The sequence below is a fragment of the Astatotilapia calliptera genome, chromosome 3, assembly GCF_964374335.1.
Source record: "Astatotilapia calliptera chromosome 3, fAstCal68.1, whole genome shotgun sequence".
In the NCBI taxonomy this organism is placed as follows: domain Eukaryota; kingdom Metazoa; phylum Chordata; class Actinopteri; order Cichliformes; family Cichlidae; genus Astatotilapia; species Astatotilapia calliptera.
Window position 1 is genome coordinate 60,499,434 of NC_137424.1, and position 17,594 is coordinate 60,517,027.

The 17,594-nt window shown below is 42.1% G+C and overlaps 2 protein-coding genes across 9 annotated transcripts in view; both read right to left on the reverse strand.

Annotated features, from left to right (window-relative positions):
• Nucleotides 1–4,640, reverse strand: part of LOC113018975 (myelin-oligodendrocyte glycoprotein-like) — a 28,646-nt gene extending 24,006 nt beyond the window's left edge. Inside the window, exons 1-5 of one of the 5 annotated variants that reach the window (XM_080298743.1) lie at nucleotides 4,402–4,564; nucleotides 3,268–3,645; nucleotides 3,022–3,111; nucleotides 2,828–2,931; nucleotides 1,430–2,745 (exon numbers count right to left, since the gene is read on the reverse strand). In XM_080298743.1, the coding sequence (XP_080154869.1) occupies nucleotides 2,698–2,745; nucleotides 2,828–2,931; nucleotides 3,022–3,111; nucleotides 3,268–3,645; nucleotides 4,402–4,486 (705 nt within the window). In that variant the 5' untranslated portion in view covers nucleotides 4,487–4,564 and the 3' untranslated portion in view covers nucleotides 1,430–2,697. Of the gene's footprint in view, nucleotides 1–1,429; nucleotides 2,749–2,827; nucleotides 2,935–3,021; nucleotides 3,112–3,267; nucleotides 3,646–4,401 lie in introns of those variants that run through there. The other 4 variants (XM_026162431.2, XM_026162432.2, XM_026162434.2 and 1 more) reach the window with 4 other exon arrangements.
• A 195-nt stretch (nucleotides 4,641–4,835) lies between these two features.
• LOC113013697 (uncharacterized) overlaps nucleotides 4,836–17,594 on the reverse strand; it is a 39,701-nt gene continuing 26,942 nt past the window's right edge. For 2 of the 4 annotated variants that reach the window (XR_013906302.1, XR_013906301.1), the window contains exons 3-7: nucleotides 7,815–10,578; nucleotides 7,614–7,706; nucleotides 7,436–7,530; nucleotides 7,159–7,353; nucleotides 4,836–6,572 (exon numbers count right to left, since the gene is read on the reverse strand). Coding sequence is in view for 2 of the 4 variants with exons in the window: in XM_026154830.2 (XP_026010615.2) it covers nucleotides 7,321–7,353; nucleotides 7,436–7,533; nucleotides 7,614–7,706; nucleotides 7,815–7,986 (396 nt within the window). In the remaining 2 variants the exon portion in view is untranslated. Of the gene's footprint in view, nucleotides 6,573–7,158; nucleotides 7,354–7,435; nucleotides 7,534–7,613; nucleotides 7,707–7,814; nucleotides 10,579–17,594 lie in introns of those variants that run through there. The other 2 variants (XM_026154830.2, XM_080298750.1) reach the window with 2 other exon arrangements.

Below are 17,594 nucleotides of genomic sequence, written 5' to 3' on the forward strand. Positions count from 1 at the left end.
GAGCTAAAAATCAGAAGTGGGGAATGTGGGGGTCTTTCCACCTGGGTTCATAAGCAGAAGAAGGGGCAGGTAGACCAGAGGGGGGGAATCCCCCTCACTCCCAGACTGTGATTAAGTCTCACTGTGGGCATCCCCACTATGATCAAACATGACACCATCACATGACTGAACGTGACTGTATCCCAGATCACTCAGGATGAGCTAATGTGTTATTTATGGCATGAGTCGAAGCAAAGGTTAAACACTAAGATCACTTCATTACGCCGGTTACATTTCTCACCCAGCTATCAGCTCTACTGCACTTCAGCGTGACTCTGTCTCTCTCATCAGCTCAGTCACATGTGGATACACTTTAACATGACATCAATACACTGCTTCTCTTTATGATTACAACACACAACAATGTTTCTTGTTACTTCTTTTTAACTCAATCACACATGACTGACATGTGATAGCTCTGTGGTTCTGTGTTTGTCAATCACAGCATAATTAATATCAGGTTTATTTCATCATACATGTCAGACAATTTCTGAAGGTTTGCTTTGGTCCTTCTGACCAATTACCAAAGTCCACAGACAACATCTGGACTGTGCCGCACACACACACACACGCACACGCACACGCACACACACACACACACACACACCTAACTGATATAGTGTTAACCATCAAAAATGAATGCTTAACCCGAATCCCCGACACTAAAACCACATTTTTAATCTCAAAAATGCCTTAAAACTCGCGGGGACCAGTCCTCACAAAGATATCTAAACATCGTACACATGTGCGTCAAATCCCAGTAAAAGGTCAGGTCGTCAGGTTTCAGGTATTGGAAACATGGAAACATTTCACAGTAATAATGATATTCTGATTAAACCTCACTGATTTGATTTTGACTCATTTTTTTTAATATATTCTGATTAAATTCAAGGATAATCAGAATATATCCTTGAATATCTATTTGATTACCAGAATCAAATAGAGCTGAGCTTGGTTGTGTCACTCTAAACATAATAAGGCTGTTAAGTCCTTTCACACTGTCTCAGATGCAGTGAGACGTAAGCCCAGAGTCTTCTATCTACAAGCCTATGAAACTGTTGTGCGTCCTTTGGAGGAGCAGCTGTGATCACCGTGTTCCTGTTGTGTTCGTCTGACATCTCGTTCCCTTTAATCATTGAAAACATGTGACTGTAAAACATTAACAATTATAAACCTGTATCTGCCCACATCTAAAGAAGAGCTCTGAATGTCCTTCATAAATAGTAATAATAACTTGATTTATAGAGAACCTTTCAAAACTCACATGATCAGTCACATGATCAGTCACCAACAGACACCAAATGAGTTTTCAGCAGTGCTGTTAAACAAATCAGTGAAATGAGAGTGAGTGTGATGAAGAGCTGAAGAAGAAACAGACAGCAGACAGTGATGACGAACTGTTGCTCATTTATTTGATTTCGTCATCATGTTCACAGAATACTGATGTTATTCAAGAACATGGAACAACAACAGTAAACTCAGTGGGTCATTTTAATTTCTATGAAACAAAACACTCAAGTTTTAAACAGTTCATTTGGTTCAACTGTTTGAAAACATCATCAAATGCAAACAGGAAACGACACATGATAACAATAAATAAATAACTTATATAAAACAATTAAATTAATAGGACGAGGTATTAGTCGTAAAAACAAGAAAACACACAAATTGTAACAAAATGTCAAGAAGAGGCTTGAAAATCAAAGAATCCAAGAAACTCTTTCAGTTCAGTATTTAAATGTTTTTATTCTCGTGATGAAGTTTAAGCTTGTTTCATCACACAAACACTGACTTTGACTTAAAGGCAGTGAAAGCACAAAGTCACAAATCAGACTATAAGGTTACAGTCTGAACATCGAGTCCCAACCAGCAGGAAGTTTCACAGTAAATGTAATAAATTAGTCGTAGCTTTAAAAATCTAGAGTATAAATCAGCTTTTTTTCTGTTTATAAAGTGCAGCAGTTACTTAAAGTGTTCAGCTTCAGTTTCTCTGAGACATTAAAGATGGTAGACAAAGTCTACAAACATGTGAAGTAAGAAAAACAGTCAGAACTCAAACTGTACTAACAAAGTTTGCATTCATACAGTGACGTCAGTTTCCATCACAGCGTTCAGGTGATGTTTTATTTTCATCTTTCCACATTATCTGTGTCACAAACGTCCATATTCATGGAAATTTCCTTTAATGCTATGAAAAATCTTCCAGCCCTGCTGAGGTTTGACAATGCTTCATGACAGTCCAGCACAGTCATGATCAGGGAGGATTTAAACCCTTTAATTTGTCCATCAGAGACACTTTGAGGTCTCACTAAAAGATTTAAGTGCACCTTAACCAGTGAGGTAAAAACTAAATAAATATTCATTAAACATGCTGACAGTGAGGCAGAGGAGTGTTTCTTCTCCAGGCTGAACTTCAGTTTTGTACTGAAGGAGGAAATCCATCAGTTTCACTGATGTTTCCAAGCAGATCCTCCAGAGTCTGACAGCAGCAACTCTGACTGAAGACGTCTGTAAGAAATATTTCCTGTTTAGATCCATTCAAATCAGGCTCACATCCTTTTGTAGGAGTGACCTTATGATGATCTCAGTGCTGCTGGGCCCGAGTGTCTCCCTGTGGATGCTGGTTTGAATCCCCAATCTGACTGAAGATCTACACTTCTAGACTTGCAGTGGTTGTTTTTGTGTCTCATCGTCCTTTTGATGCTTCTGCTGAAAGAAGTTGAATAATGAGTCAGTCTAACGGCACAAGAAGGAAAAACATGTTTGTGTTTGTTTGTTTGTTTCTTACTTTTAGTTTCTGAAAAATGCGAGAGAAATATGCAGCAAAACCAGCGAGAGTCAAAACTAATAATAAGGTGACCACAGCGACGACCACAGGGACCCTGGATCGACCTGCTGATGTAGAAAAGACAAGAAGGTCACCACAAATGCACAAAACCCCAAACAGGGATGATGCAGAGAAGAGTTGGACTGTGTTCTCACCATTTGTTGGAGTCGTGTCCTGAGGATCTGGAGTTGGGAAGTTTCTAGGATGTAGTGGTGCCATTGTTGAGGTTTTTGCAACATTTGGATCTAAAAGATGCAAAAAAAGAAAGAGTGGAGTTATAATCTGCTAGTAAAATTGAGACAAAAATTTTCTAACGGTACAGAAAAAACACACAAAACAAGTATCAGAGTGTTTGAATTTTAGTTTGGAACTGCAAACATCAACAAAACAAATCTTCTCACCGACTACAAGTTCAACAACAGCAGCTTTCACTCTGCTCTGCAGCTTGGGGATGAAACATCTGTATCTGCCGTTGTCTTCCTCCGACACGTTCAGGATCTTCAGTGAAATGTTCCCGTGTTTCATGTCGTCCATGAACAGCTCCGTCCTCCTGAAGTACGAGGCCATCTTCATGTCGGGGACCTCCTGCCTGTCCCTGTACAGGTGAACGTACTCCACTCGGCTCAGCCGGTCCGACGGGTCGGGCTTCAGGTCGGGTTTGGACCACTCCACCGTCAGACCCTGGACATCGAACGTGGGCGCCAGGTGACACGGCAGGATGACATCATCACCCGGAGCAGCAACGATTGGAAGATTTGAACCAATCACCAGAACCTCACCTGGAAACAGACAGAAAATTAAACATTGTGAACTCTCACAGACCGAAGACTTGAAGATCATTAACAGCCCCGTGAGCCTCTGTGCAGTTATTGTCATAGTTTTCTGCACTTTCTAAATTTTCAAATGAAAAAACTGTACAGCTATTCTCAACATTAAAGTTATAAGTTAATAATAGGTAAAAAGTAGAGATAAAAGACCTTAAAGTGGAATAACTCAAGTCAAATCCATCAGTAGTTTCTTAGTCATCCAGCTCATGACAGTGTTTAAACTACCAGGAGCTCAGAGTTTGCAGCATAGCTGAGAATATTTACACTCTGGACCAACTAACTATGAATACTTCACATAATAAATCACGACATAATCCCCTCCCATTAAGTACATAAGGTGCTATTGGAAGTTAAATGTATCTATAATACTGCATTTGCTTGGTATCGTGTCAGAGTTTGCAGCATTGCTGAGAATAGTTTAATGCAAAGTCTTCCTTAAATATGAAAATGCACACATCGCAACCATCGCTTCCGATAACATTTGACTACGATCACACGTCATATGTGTGAAGATACGGTCGCTGAACTGAACAGAAAAAGGTCATTATCAGTGTCTGCCTATGGATCGTCACACACTCACTGACGGCTGCCATCAGCGCCGCATATAAAAGACAAAGTTCTAACAGTGAATTCAGTTTGATCCAAATTTCAAAAAGTTACATTTTAGCTTTAAGCTGAAAGCAGAGTTTAAGTAAAACATCGGTTTACCTTGAACAGGTGCGATTAAGAAAGCCGAGCACAAGATTAAAGTCCAGAGTGGAAAAGTGTAAGAAGACGAGCTAAGCCGGGACATAACAACAAGTGCAGAGACTGACGGGGCGACTCGGACTTCCTCCGCTCCTAAACGTGACTGCTGAGTGGCTGTCAGGGAGACGCTCTTATTAAGACGTCATGCGTAATTTTTTCCATGAAGGGCGTGTCAAACGGTCGTCATGACAACAAAACAAGTCCCACAGCTCCGGTTTGCTCTGTGACTAGTGAGTGACTGACGCTGTGTTGTAATCACCAGTGACGTAGCAGTGTCTAGAAATTAACTATGATGTCATTCTAAATGTTGTTTGAACATTCTCATATTTTATTAGGAAGTAAAATGTAAGAGAAACAGAAAAACACGAGATTATAAGATACCAAAGCAATGTAAGGAAGTAGTAAAGTTCATTTATTAAGCACTTTTCACAGAAAGGCGGTCACAAAGCGCTGTACACAAATATTAAAACGTAATAGTGGTAAACTATTCCACAGACTTGGTGCAACAGACTGAAAGGCTCTGTCCCCTTTTTGTCTTCAGTCCTGTGCGGGGAACAACCAGCAGACTCTGAGTCTGTGAGCGAAGATGACGAGCAGCAGGAGCTGTGTATTTTTTTATTTTTATTTTTTTTTTTACTAAACTGTAAAAGTGTTTAAAAATTCTTCACATAGCACACATCTGAGGGATGGTGCTGTTACATTGTTCACGGAAAATCAAAGCAAGATGCCAACAGGTAATAAGAAGGAAAACACACTGACGAATGTTAAAAAACTCAAATGACCTGAAAGAAGATCAGCAGCATGATACAATTCAGAGAGCAGATACACAACCAGGTAACCAGGTTAAAGCTCCCTCAGATTGTTGTAACAATCTTTTGGTGGTGAGCACCTAAAATCAAACAAGTTAAGGATTATATGTCGCTTCAAATTCATTCAGCTGTCTACCGTCAGCCCGAGCCATGACTCAGTTATTCACATTGACGCATTTTTTAATCTCTCAGTCTACAAAAATACTTATATATTGTTTACCCAATACTGAATATAACGCTGCATTGTCAAATTTGTGTTGTCGTTTTTACGTATGCATATTAGTGTGGATTTTGGCGTATCATAAGAGGGACATGGGGGAGGCATGGGTCAGGAAGGACACTTGGCATTATTTCAGCACGTTGTTGAAAGTTGTCAGAGCGTTTGTCCCACAGGTTGGACGTCAGTTAGAAGAGGAAATGAAGGGAGATCCAAGGAGTTTATGGTGGAAGCTGAGGAAAGAAGAATATTTCATAGAGTTCAGATAAGAGCTGAGAAAGGCTCTGGGTGGTAGGGAAGAGTTATCAGATGACTGGGAAAAATAGAGCCATAGTGCTGAGCGAAACTCTGGACAGAGGAAAGAAGACACTGAAAGTTTGCTGTGGTATGAGGAAGTACGGGAAAATATTCAGAGAAAGAGGTTAGATAAGAAAAAGTGGGAAAGCCAGGCAGATGGAAAAAGCAGAGTGTAGCACTGATAGGCAAAGAGAGAGGGGGTAAAGGAAAAGGCTGATAGAGGGCTGTATAAGAAAATGATAGATTATATTACAGATATTTGGCATCCAGACTGGAACAGACAGGGATCGAACCACCAACCTTTCAAGTAGTAGGTTCAAAAATAAATGTAATAAATTAGCCATTCCTTTTAACCTTAAACCCAGTCACTACAGAATATCTTTTAAATACAAGTGTGGTTAAATGAAGGAACCACTGTATCAGTGCACATACATTTGACAAAGTGCTGGAGTTAATTAACACAGTGCAGGAGGTCTTTCTGTACTCCAAGTACTCAACTCACAGTTCAGTTTCACTGAGACATTAAAGATGGTAGAAAAAACAAAAGAAAACATGTGAAGTAAGAAAAACAATCAGATCTGATCAAATGAACTACCAAAGACTCCGTTTCCACAATACAGTCAATAAAACAAAAGACGTCTCTATATGAACTCCATAAATCCAGTTTTTGTCACTTGAAAGCTGCTGATGCTTTTGAAATCTTCAGGATATTCACATGCTGTGATCTGCAGTGGACGCTGGGATCATCCTGGACAACCTTCCAAACCAGCGGGTGATGCATATCAGCCAGCACTTGATCACAACTAAAGCTGGAAAATAAGTAATTAAATAAATAAATAAATCAAATGCTATTAGCTACTGGAGCTACATAATGATAATAATACATGTTAAAGATATCTTGAAACCAGCTGATCGTTCTGCATTTAACAATTTCCAGTAACTCTAAAAATAATTCCAATAAAACTAAGTATAATGGTTTAACTGTAACCTGACATTTCAAACTGGTGAGGGAGGGGTTTTTCCACAGACCAGAGCTCTTTATGATCACCAGGAAGCACATTTGGAATTTATTTTTAACCTTGAATAAACCCTTCAGTGTTTTCCACAGTGAGATAGTTTAACCAACGTGAGTCGATGTGGGAAACAATCACACTTTGGAAACAAAATTACCTCACAGGTCACATTTAAATCCAAGAACCATTGCTTCATTGCATCCCAACCCACTTACATGCAAAACTTCTCTGTTATTCATTTGATCTTAATATAAAATTAGTTTAGTGTTAAGGTTTCCTAAGAGTACAAGGCTTTATTTTAGATTTGTTTTTAGGCTCTATAAGTGTACTTCACACAGCTGTTCAGGTGAGGCGTCAAGATTCAAACCCCAGTCAGACTCACATCCTTTTGTAGGCTGACCTTATGATGATCTCAGTGCTGCTGGACCTGAGTGTCTCTCTGTGGCTGCTGGTTTGAATTCCCAACCTGACTGTGAAGATCCAGGGAAGATAAAGCTCTAACGCTCTCAGCTCCATTAACACCAGCGTTCCTAACAATGCCAGGTTATCTTTGCGTCTCATCATCCTCTGGTTGCTTCTGTTGAAAGAAGGTGAAAAATTAGCCAATCTGATGACACAAGAATCAACAACAAGTTTGTGTCTATTTGTTTGTTTCTTACATTTACACGGTCAGAGAAACATGGAGCGAAAGCAGCGACAGCCACAACTGATATAAAGGCAAAGATAACGACGACCACAGAGACCCTGGACCGACCTGCTGATGTATGAAAATGTTTTACTAAAAATATCTCTCAAATGGAAATGATGCAGACGAAAGTTGGACTGTTGGACTCTCACAATTTCTTGGAGTCGTGTCCTGAGGATTTGGAGTTTGGAGAATTTGGGGATGCAGTGGTCTGTCTGTCGTCAGGTTTTTAGTATTGTTTGGATCTAAAAAACAAAACAAAAAACACCTCAAAAGCCAGTAGAGTCGAAATCTGTTTGTGAAACTTGCCTGAAAAGTTGGAAATGAGTTAAAAACAAAACAAATCTTCTCACCGACTACAAGTTCAACAACAGCAGACTTGACTCTGCTCCGCAGCTTGGGGATGAAACATCTGTATCTGCCGTTGTCTTCCTCCGACACGTTCAGGATCTTCAGTGAAATGTTCCCGTGTTTCATGTCGTCCATGAACAGCTCCGTCCTCCTGAAGTACGAGGCCATCTTCATGTCGGGGACCTCCTTCCTGTCCCTGTACAGGTGAACGTACTCCACTCGGCTCAGCCGGTCCAACGGGTCGGGCTTCAGGTCGGGTTTGGACCACTCCACCGTCAGACCCTGGACATCGAACGTGGGCTCCAGGTGACACGGCAGGATGACATCATCACCTGGAGCGGCGATGATTGGAAGATTTGAACCAATCACCAGAACCTCACCTGGAAATACGAAAAATCAATTCTCCCGAACTCCCACAGACCCCTGTGGAGTTACACACTGACGACCTGAACAGTTTGAGTTTTTGTGCTTGGGATACAAAAACTGTTTTTTCATTTAAAAAAAGCCTTATTTTCCCAAAAACTTAGTGAAGAGATTCAGTTCAATTCCGTTTTATATATTGTGCTAAAATTACAAAAATTGTCCGTTCAAAGTGCTCTATACTGTAAGATAAAGATCCTACAGTATTTCTGGAAAAACACTAACAATCCGATTCTTCTAATGGGCAATCAGTTGGCAGTGGAATGAAAAAACTCCTTTTAACGAGATGAAACCTCCTCCAGAACCAGCCTCAGGGAGGTGCAGCCATCTGCTGTGAGTGGTTAGTATTTGTTTCACTTTTTAACCTGTTATATCGCAGGTCTGTGCAGTAAGAGCGGATACAGGGCTCTGACTGATCTCTCTGTGGTGCTAATCATTTGTTGAAATGGAAAATAGCAGCTGTTGCCTGTGGATGAGACACATGCAGTGTCAGCAGATTTAATAAAGCAGTCAGCTTGTTGTCCTTCTAGCTCACTATTAATTTTTAATGTCAAGAGGAAATACAGAGAACAGCTGCTTCTGGGAGAAACTTCAACATACTGATATCATCAGAGCATAAATGATGACTTAAGTCACTGAAACATCAGGAGGTGCTGAATAATTAACCTCACAACCAGGAAGAGATGAAGAACGGTCACAAACCTCTCTGACCAGCTACAGGCTGATCTTTTACAAATCAGATCAGACAGATTATTATCAGATTATCTGAACCTTTGAGCTCCATTTCAGTGTCTGGGGATTTTCTTGGGGTTTTTCAGATTTAATCTTGGAGTCATTTATAATAAATAAATATACATTTTCTAAATCTAAACCTATTTTTTTTGCTCTTAAAAAGAAAATAAAAGAGTTCTGAGTCAAATATATCTCGCAGAAAAGCTAAAAAGCTATTAAGACTTTGTAATTCTGCTCCTATGTGAATATTTTCCTAATAATAAACCAGCTTTCATCGTTCCGACGTGTCCTTTTGTCCTGTTCTTCTGTGTTTAAGCATCTATCGGTTGCTAGACAACCATAATAGATCTCAACACAAAGACGGGACGCTCATATTTTCAGATACGATTTGATTTTTAATGTTCGATTATTTAACGTTTCTTCACATTAAGTCTACATAAACGCGCAAACGTGAGAGGAAAGACGCTCATTACGAGTGCAGAACTTAGCGGTGAATCATCAAGCCTACTCTCAGTGTAACTCACTGATAGCTGTCATCACTTTCATTAACACACAGTAAAGCAGCAAATTAGTGATACCGAATTTGGCGCATTAAAGTTCCCACAAATGTAACAGTTACGGCGCCGATCCAAACACACACGGATGCTGAGGTGGTTTAATAAATGGATCCGTTTACCTTGAGCGGGACTCCTGACAATGAAGCACAGCATAAAAGCCCAGAGAGTAACAATGAAAGAGGCTTTCTTTGAGTCTGAGCAGCAGGTACACATAATAGATGATAACAAATATAGAGCCGCTGTCTGAGTGAAATGACGATTCTTCTTCTTCTTCTTTTATTTCTTTTCGTTTGTCTTTTTCTGTAAAGCTAGAGTCGGCTTTTCTTCTGCCTCCTACTCCCTCAATGACTACTTGTCACAGTCAAGCAGTTTGACATTATGGTGGTGGGGGTGGGGAGATTCATGCGCATTGCGATTTGATTGGTTAAACTCTTTACTAAAATAACTAAAGCTTTACTACTTCACTTCACAGGTCTTTGTCTCCGTGTTTCGAGTTTTATAGCATAATTCAATAGAGATTCACAGAAATTCATTTCTTGACTACATTTTTCAGGTACAGTTGCCGTACAAACTCCGGTTCCGCGTCATTTCGGTAATTTGGCTCTTTCTCTACTTGGTGTATGGAAAGCAAATGTCTCCATCAGGCAGAAAGTACCGCCAGGTGCCCTGATGTAAATTACACCGGTGACTTGTAATACTGAGTTTTCATGTTGCACAAGCTGAAAACATGCTCCATCCTTACTGATGCAATCTTACTTATTGCAGAGTAAATGGATACTGAGGATGCACTGGGATGATGGTGGTGGACTTGAAGCAAGCTGGGGTGATCACCTGGCTCAGCAATGAGCCAGGTGATTAGCACAGTTTCTCAGAACACGACCTGGGGTGTTGGTCCAGCAGCTTTCCGTGGGTTGACCTTGATGAAAGTTCTTCTCATGCAGGCAGAGAAATGGTCTGGTTGGTGGTGGGGGGGAATGTCTTTCTTCGCATGTGTGTTGTTCAGTCAATCAAACCATGTGTAGAACTTGGTCCAGGCTTGTAGTGAGGGAGAGCTGAGCTGAAGGAGAAAGATGACATTGAAGACCAAGATTAAGATCTGAATATTTGTTTAGCAAGCAAAGAGTTAATAACCGAAGACACATGTCCTCTTTTGTTTTGCATCAGGAAGGTCATCTGATGTGAACCATTAACAAATCAAAACATGTGGCAGCAACAGCTGTTATAGGGAAGCAGCTGAAGTTAGCGGTCATGGCTGAACTGCCATGAGTAATATTTTTATTTCATCGTAGTCTGAGGTTGGGAAGAGTCCCACAGCTCTGGAAAACCTCCTGTGTTGTACCAGTGCCAAAGACTTCACGCCCCAAGGACCTCAACAGCTACAGGCCGGTGGCTCTGACATCCCACCTGATGAAGACCCTGGAGCGGTTGGTCCTGGCTCAGCTTCGGCGCCTAATAAGCTCATCACTGGACCCACTTCAGTTTGCCTACCAGCCTGGCATTGGAGCGGATGATGCCGTCATTCACCTCTTACATCGTTCCCTCGCTCACCTGGAGACCGCTGGAAGCACTGTGAGAATCATGTTCTTTGATTTCTCCAGTGCCTTCAACACCATTCTTCCCTCGGTTCTAAAGGACAAGCTGGTGAACTCTGGAGTGGACCATCACCTCACTACCTGGATCCTGGACTACCTCACCGACCGACCACAGTATGTGAGGACTCAGGGCTGTGTGTCAGACAGGGTCGTCTGCAGTACGGGGGCCCCACAGGGAACGGTTCTGGCTCCGTTCCTCTTCACCATCTACACTGCAGACTTCTCCCACAATTCCACCCAGTGCTTCCTGCAGAAGTTCTCTGATGACTCTGCAATAGTCGGCCTCATCACTGATGGGGACGACAAGGAGTACAGAGGACTGACTCAAGACTTTGTGGACTGGTGCCAGCTGAACTACCTCCAGATCAACGCCAGTAAAACCAAGGAACTGGTGGTAGACTTCCGCAGGCACAAACATCCTCCACTGCAACCACTGAACATCCAAGGTATGGACATTGAGGCTGTGGACAGCTACAGGTACCTTGGTGTTCATCTGAACAATAGACTGGACTGGACTCATAACTCAGACGCCCTCTACAGGAAAGGGCAGAGCAGGCTGTACCTGCTGCGGAGACTCAGGTCGTTTGGAGTGGAGGGCCCACTCCTGAAGAAATTCTATGACTCTGTTGTGGCTTCTGCTATCTTTTATGGTGTGGTCTGCTGGGGCGGCAGCATCTCTGCTGGGGACAGGAAGAGACTGAACAGGGTGATCCGAAGGGCCAGCTCTGTTCTAGGATGCCCTCTGGACCCAGTGGAGGTGGTGAGTGACAGGAGAATGGCGGCTAAGCTGTCATCCCTGTTGGACAACGTCTCCCACCCCATGCAGCAGACTGTGACAGCACTGAGCAGCTCCTTCAGTGGGAGACTGCGGCACCCACGGTGTGGGACGGAGAGATTTCGCAGGTCTTTCCTCCCCACTGCTGTCAGACTCCATAATAAAGACTTTAACTGATCAAACACACACATCCATACATATGCAATAATACTAAGTGCAATAATCCTTTCTGTCATCATTGTATTTTTACTCAGTTGTATATAGCATTTGTATTTGTATTCTATTTTTATCTTATTGTATATTGTATATTCATGTAACACTCAACCACCTCAGGGTTGAGTGTTACATGAAATCAAGAGCAGCAAGCACGGGAGCTCTGCAGAGGAGAACTTTGGCACTCAAACACCACTTTGGCAGTGGTGTTTGAGTATTTGATAGCAGCCACAGCTAACAGCTGAAGCTGGATAAAAACTGGACAACTTTAGCTTTCACTGCTACACAAAAGGATCATGTTTTAACAAGAGAATTCTGAGTAAAACCAAAGTTACTTTCCCTAGTAACTAGTTACTTTGAAAGTAACGAGTAACTTGAAGTAACTGAGTTACTTTTGAGAGAAGTAACTAGTAATGTAACTAAGTTACTATTTTAAAGTAACTTACCCAACACTGGTCTTCACTAAACCTCTCGCCCTCTACTTCACGTGTAAATAGATACCTTCCCTTTAGAGCTCATGTTGTTATGCTGCTCATTTACTGCATCCATATGACAGAACAAGTCAACACCATGACACATTTCTAATGCAGAAGTTCATACATGCACACAGTGACAGCTGTTCTCTCAGGCACATCGATACTATAGAAATAAGAGGAAATCGCCAATGGATTCAATGGACATGACAACGGCATTTGTTCTCCCTGACCAAGAAACACAAGTGATTCCAAATGCTGGGCCAACAGCCCCCTGTTGGACCATAGAGGTACTGCAGGTTTGATAGCTGATTGTTAGTTCTGGACAGCGAACAAGAGAGGTGAAGAAGAGAGTGGATGTAGAGTGGGGTGGGTAGAGACCAGTTTTAGGGACGATTTGTGACAGAATGACAGCAGCAAGAGTGAAAGAGAAGTTTTACAAGATCATATTGAGAGCTGTTATCATTCATGGTGTAGAGACGGTTGCCAAAACTTTATTACGAGTAAGCAGAACAAAGAAAATTTGAAATGAGTACATCAGAGACAAAGTTACAGATAAAAGGGTTGAGATGGTGTGGACAAGTGTAGAGAAGGGATTTTTTTTTGAATGAATGCTTTATTGGCCATAAGCAGGTTGGCCCGCAGAGGAATAGAACCCCCCCCCGACTTACACACACAACAAAGACATCACATGGGAATACAAGTCGGAGATCGGCAGCGTTACAGAGAAAACACTGAAAAAGTACACAACAATGGGAAAGTACAAGAGGAAAAAAAGAGACCTCTGAGCACCTATGGGAGGACAACATGAGAACAGGAAACAAAAAAACTCCTCTGCACAGAGAGCACATAAATGTCCACATTACAACATTGGAGCACGTGACAAGCCACAGGGTTGGGTAGGGGGTGAGGAGGGATGGTGGACATACTGGATAAAGGATGTTGAAGATGGAGCTTCAAAACAAGAGGACAAGAAGAAAAGCGCATAGAAGACTCACGGGTGTAGTGAAGGAGTGAAGGATGCCGAGACAGGATGAGATGGAGTGAGACGATCTGCTGTGGCAAGAAACAAGATGAAAAGAGAAGTGTGACAGAGTGTCATCATAGCTGTTAGTGGATGAGATCCAAAGGAATAAAAAGAAAACAAAGGAGGAAATAGTTCAACTTCAGCTCTTGTTATGATCAAAGATGCTCCGTTTTCAAACTGGCCCACTGTGGTCTTACGTTTGGAAATATCTGACTTAAATGTACGTTGGACTTGTTTCTCTAACATGATCACATGATCACACATCTAACCAGCATAAAAACTGCTACAGCAGATAAACTGCGACTACACAGAAACTTAGACTTTCTGGCAGAGAACAAAGAAACATTTTCTTCTTCACATAAATCACAATGAGCATGAAAAAGATAGAAGTATAAGAAACCTTCAAAAAAAGCAGCTTGGTTCCTTCACGTTCGTGTGGAATTACAGACCAGGGGAATTTTTAGTCTTGAAATCATGTATGACTCATGCGTCTGGCTGTGATGATGTCTCCAGCTCAAAAGCCTTTAATGGTAAAATGAGACATGAGCTTCATTGTCTGATTTTGGTGCTTGTGAACAGCTGCAACCACAACAGAAAAGCTCAATCCTAAGGCCTCCACCACACAACCATAGGGACTGGGTGGAGACTGCTTGTAAACCACCAGTCTATATGGAAAAGTGAGCATTCCCAGACTAGTTAGGCATGGCTGATGGAGTCTGCTTGCTGTTTGTAGGTAAAATTAGCTGTAAAGTTGATTCCACACTGAACGCCTCCTTTGTGATTGATTTGGAAATCCTAACCTTGGAAATAAAAGTCTCACATTGTAAAAATGTGTTGATATAATTTTTGCTTCAATAAGGAGAGATCATTAGAAGTAATTAAACGTAATGAAAGACGACTGGACTCGAGTAATGATGTCGGTATTGAGTCTTAGAGCGTGGGAGAGTGGGAATGATGGAAAGAATATACTAACAGAGAAACGCCTGGGGAAGCAGACCGATGACAGAACATGATCTCCTTCTAACCTTCTGTACTGAACACATGCATAAACGTTATTTAGGAGGTGAATGCTTTTCAAGTTTCATTAAAAAAACATCTTCCATACAAAATCCAGCAACCATAGCATCTGTTAGCTACTTTAACAATTGCAGGAAGGTTTTTAGTGCAGACCAGTTTCACAGAGTGATATCCAGCAATCGGATGTAATGGATTTTCCAAGTAATGACTCATGACTAACCAGAACAAAATCTGGAAATACTCAGATATTTGGCCTTCCTGGCAGAACAAAGAAACATCATTAAAAATGGTGACATGCCATTAGTGAGATGAAATTATTGGCACGTCTTTTAGCTTTACCAGCAACAATGTTTTGAGGGTAAATTCACTTGAAGAGAAAAGCGGAAAATGCAAACATTTGTCTTCTCATTTCTCAGCACAAATGCTCTGAAGAATAACATCCGGCGCCTTCTTTTGTTTCTGATTGGATGTGATGGACAAAAGCAGTGTTTGTTATTTTCATTCTAATGTGGACTATCAGTGGCCGTCCATCTGTGCCAATAGATCCACCTTTGTGCTCATTAACCATTCGAAATGTGATCACGGTGCACCATGTTACAAAGTCAGCAGCACACTAAAGTTAGGCTAGGTTAGAGTGCAGTTGTTTTTCCATAAGCTCTGCTTTTCACAGATCACACAATTGTTCTTGGCTCATGAACCATAACATCACGAATGATCACATGCTCCATCACCTTCTGATGGGGAGACAGAGGATGGAAAAGTAACATCAGAGATTTGGGGAAACAAATCGTTCAGGCGACCCGACCAGCAGCAGCAGTTTCAGCAAGACTCAACAAGCCTAAGAATCTTTACACAGAAGCAACTCAGGCATAGTGATGAGTGAAAGCTGTGTTTTATGTGGTTGATAAATGTGCTGAATAGTATTTAGTATTTTAGTATTTATTTATTTATTGTCATTGTCAAGAACAATGAAATTGCGTTTGGGGCTTCCATACAACCCAAAAAAAAGAAGAAAATAATAAATACCCCTTAAAACCCAAGTGTACATATTTAACCCAGTGTGACTCCAATGCAATAAGACAATCCTTAGCAATAATGTTCGTAGAAATTCAGACAAAGACCTGAGAAACATGACAAAATACAACAATGCAACCCATTCAATATTATTGTACTGTGAGATATGATATCAGATATGATAGTTATCTATTTAAGAAAGAGGGGGGGGGGGGGGGCAGGAGGGGGAAGAGAATAAAGATATGATGCACCAATGCAGACCAGTTCATTGCTATTAAGAAGTTGGATATGGTTATTGTCCGTGAGAGGGGGGCAGAGAGTTCAGGAGCCTCACAGCCTGTGGATACAGGCTGTTGGCCAGTCTGGATGTTCTGGCCTGTATAGACCTGTACCTTCTCCCTGAGGGCAGCAGATGGAAAAGGTGGCGCGCAGGGTGATGTTGGTCCCGCAGGATACTGTGCACCCTCCTCAGACAGCGAGTGGGGAAGATATTACTGATCTCTGGCAGACTTGTTCCAATAATTCTGCCAGCTTCTTTCACCACCCGCTGGAGTGCTTGCTGATCGGCCTTGGTGCAGCTGGGGAACCACACTAGAAATCCATACGTCAGAACGCTGCTGATGGCACAGTTGTAGAAGTTCAACATCAGAGATCTGGGAATGTGTGCGCTCCGCAGTCTCCTCAGGTAGTAGAGGCGCTGTTGGGCCTTCCGTGCAACTGAGGTGATATGGTTGCCCCAGGACAGGTCCTCGGTCACAGTTACCCCCAAGAATTTAAAACTGCTCACCCTCTCCACCGCCTCACTGCCAATGAAGAGAGGCAGATGGTTGTTATGACCCCTCTTCCGGAAATCTACAATGATCTCCTTGGTCTTTTTGGTGTTTAAGACCAAGTTATTGTCGTGGCACCATGACTCTAGTTGTTGCACCTCTGTCCTATAGTTTGTCTCGTCATTGTTGGATATAAGTCCGAGCACTGTAGTGTCATCTGCAAACTTAACAATGAGATTGGACGCGCAGGAGGAAATACAGTCATGGGTGAAGAGAGTGTATAGCAGAGGGCTCAGAACACACCCCTGAGGGGCACCGGTGTTGACCACAAGGGTGGAAGAGGTGTTCTTACCCACTCTGACACTCTGTCTACGGTTAGTGAGGAAGTCCACAATCCAGTTGCACAGAGAGGAGTTAAGTCCCAGTTGGTGGAGTTTGGGACGGAGTTTGTATGGCCGGATGGTATTAAAAGCCGAGCTGTAGTCTACAAAGAGGAGCCGTGCATAGGTGTTCCTGTGTTCCAAGTGCTTCAGTAATGTGTGCAGCACTGTGGCGATCGCATCCTCGGTTGACCGGTTCTCCCTGTATGCAAACTGGTGCGAGTCCAGGGATGGTGGAAAAGCAGCTCTGATGTGTTTAATGACCAGTCTCTCCAGGCATTTGGCGGGAATGGGGGTGAGTGCCACAGGTCTGTGTGTGTGTGAATGAGGCATGTAGTAGACGGTCTTTTGAGGGCTCAATTAGGTACAAACACAGAGAAGATTCATGGATGTAATGAAGGAGGACATGTAGATGGTTAGTGTGACAGAGGAAGATGCTAAGGACCCAGTGAGATTACTAATCTTACTTTGTTATGCTTTGCTAGGAAAGGAAGTCAGCTGTTAAACAGACGATTATTCACATCTCTGCGCCAAATTTAAACATCCTCTGTCTGTGATTCATTGTGTTTCCCCTTGGTTAACAAAGGCTGCAGATTCCAAGATGTATTCTTCAGCACATTTTTTTACCATATAAAGTAATCCAATGGACCTTTTGGTAGGCCAGCTCTGGGCTCTGTGCCTCATCACCCCTGACACTGAATTATTGTTTCTACACAAAAAGCACGCATTAAATCTGAAAAGGACTTTCACTCTCAGATATTCTGTGAGAATAGAGGAGACACCAGGTCCAGAGCTGGCTCGATCCATGCAGG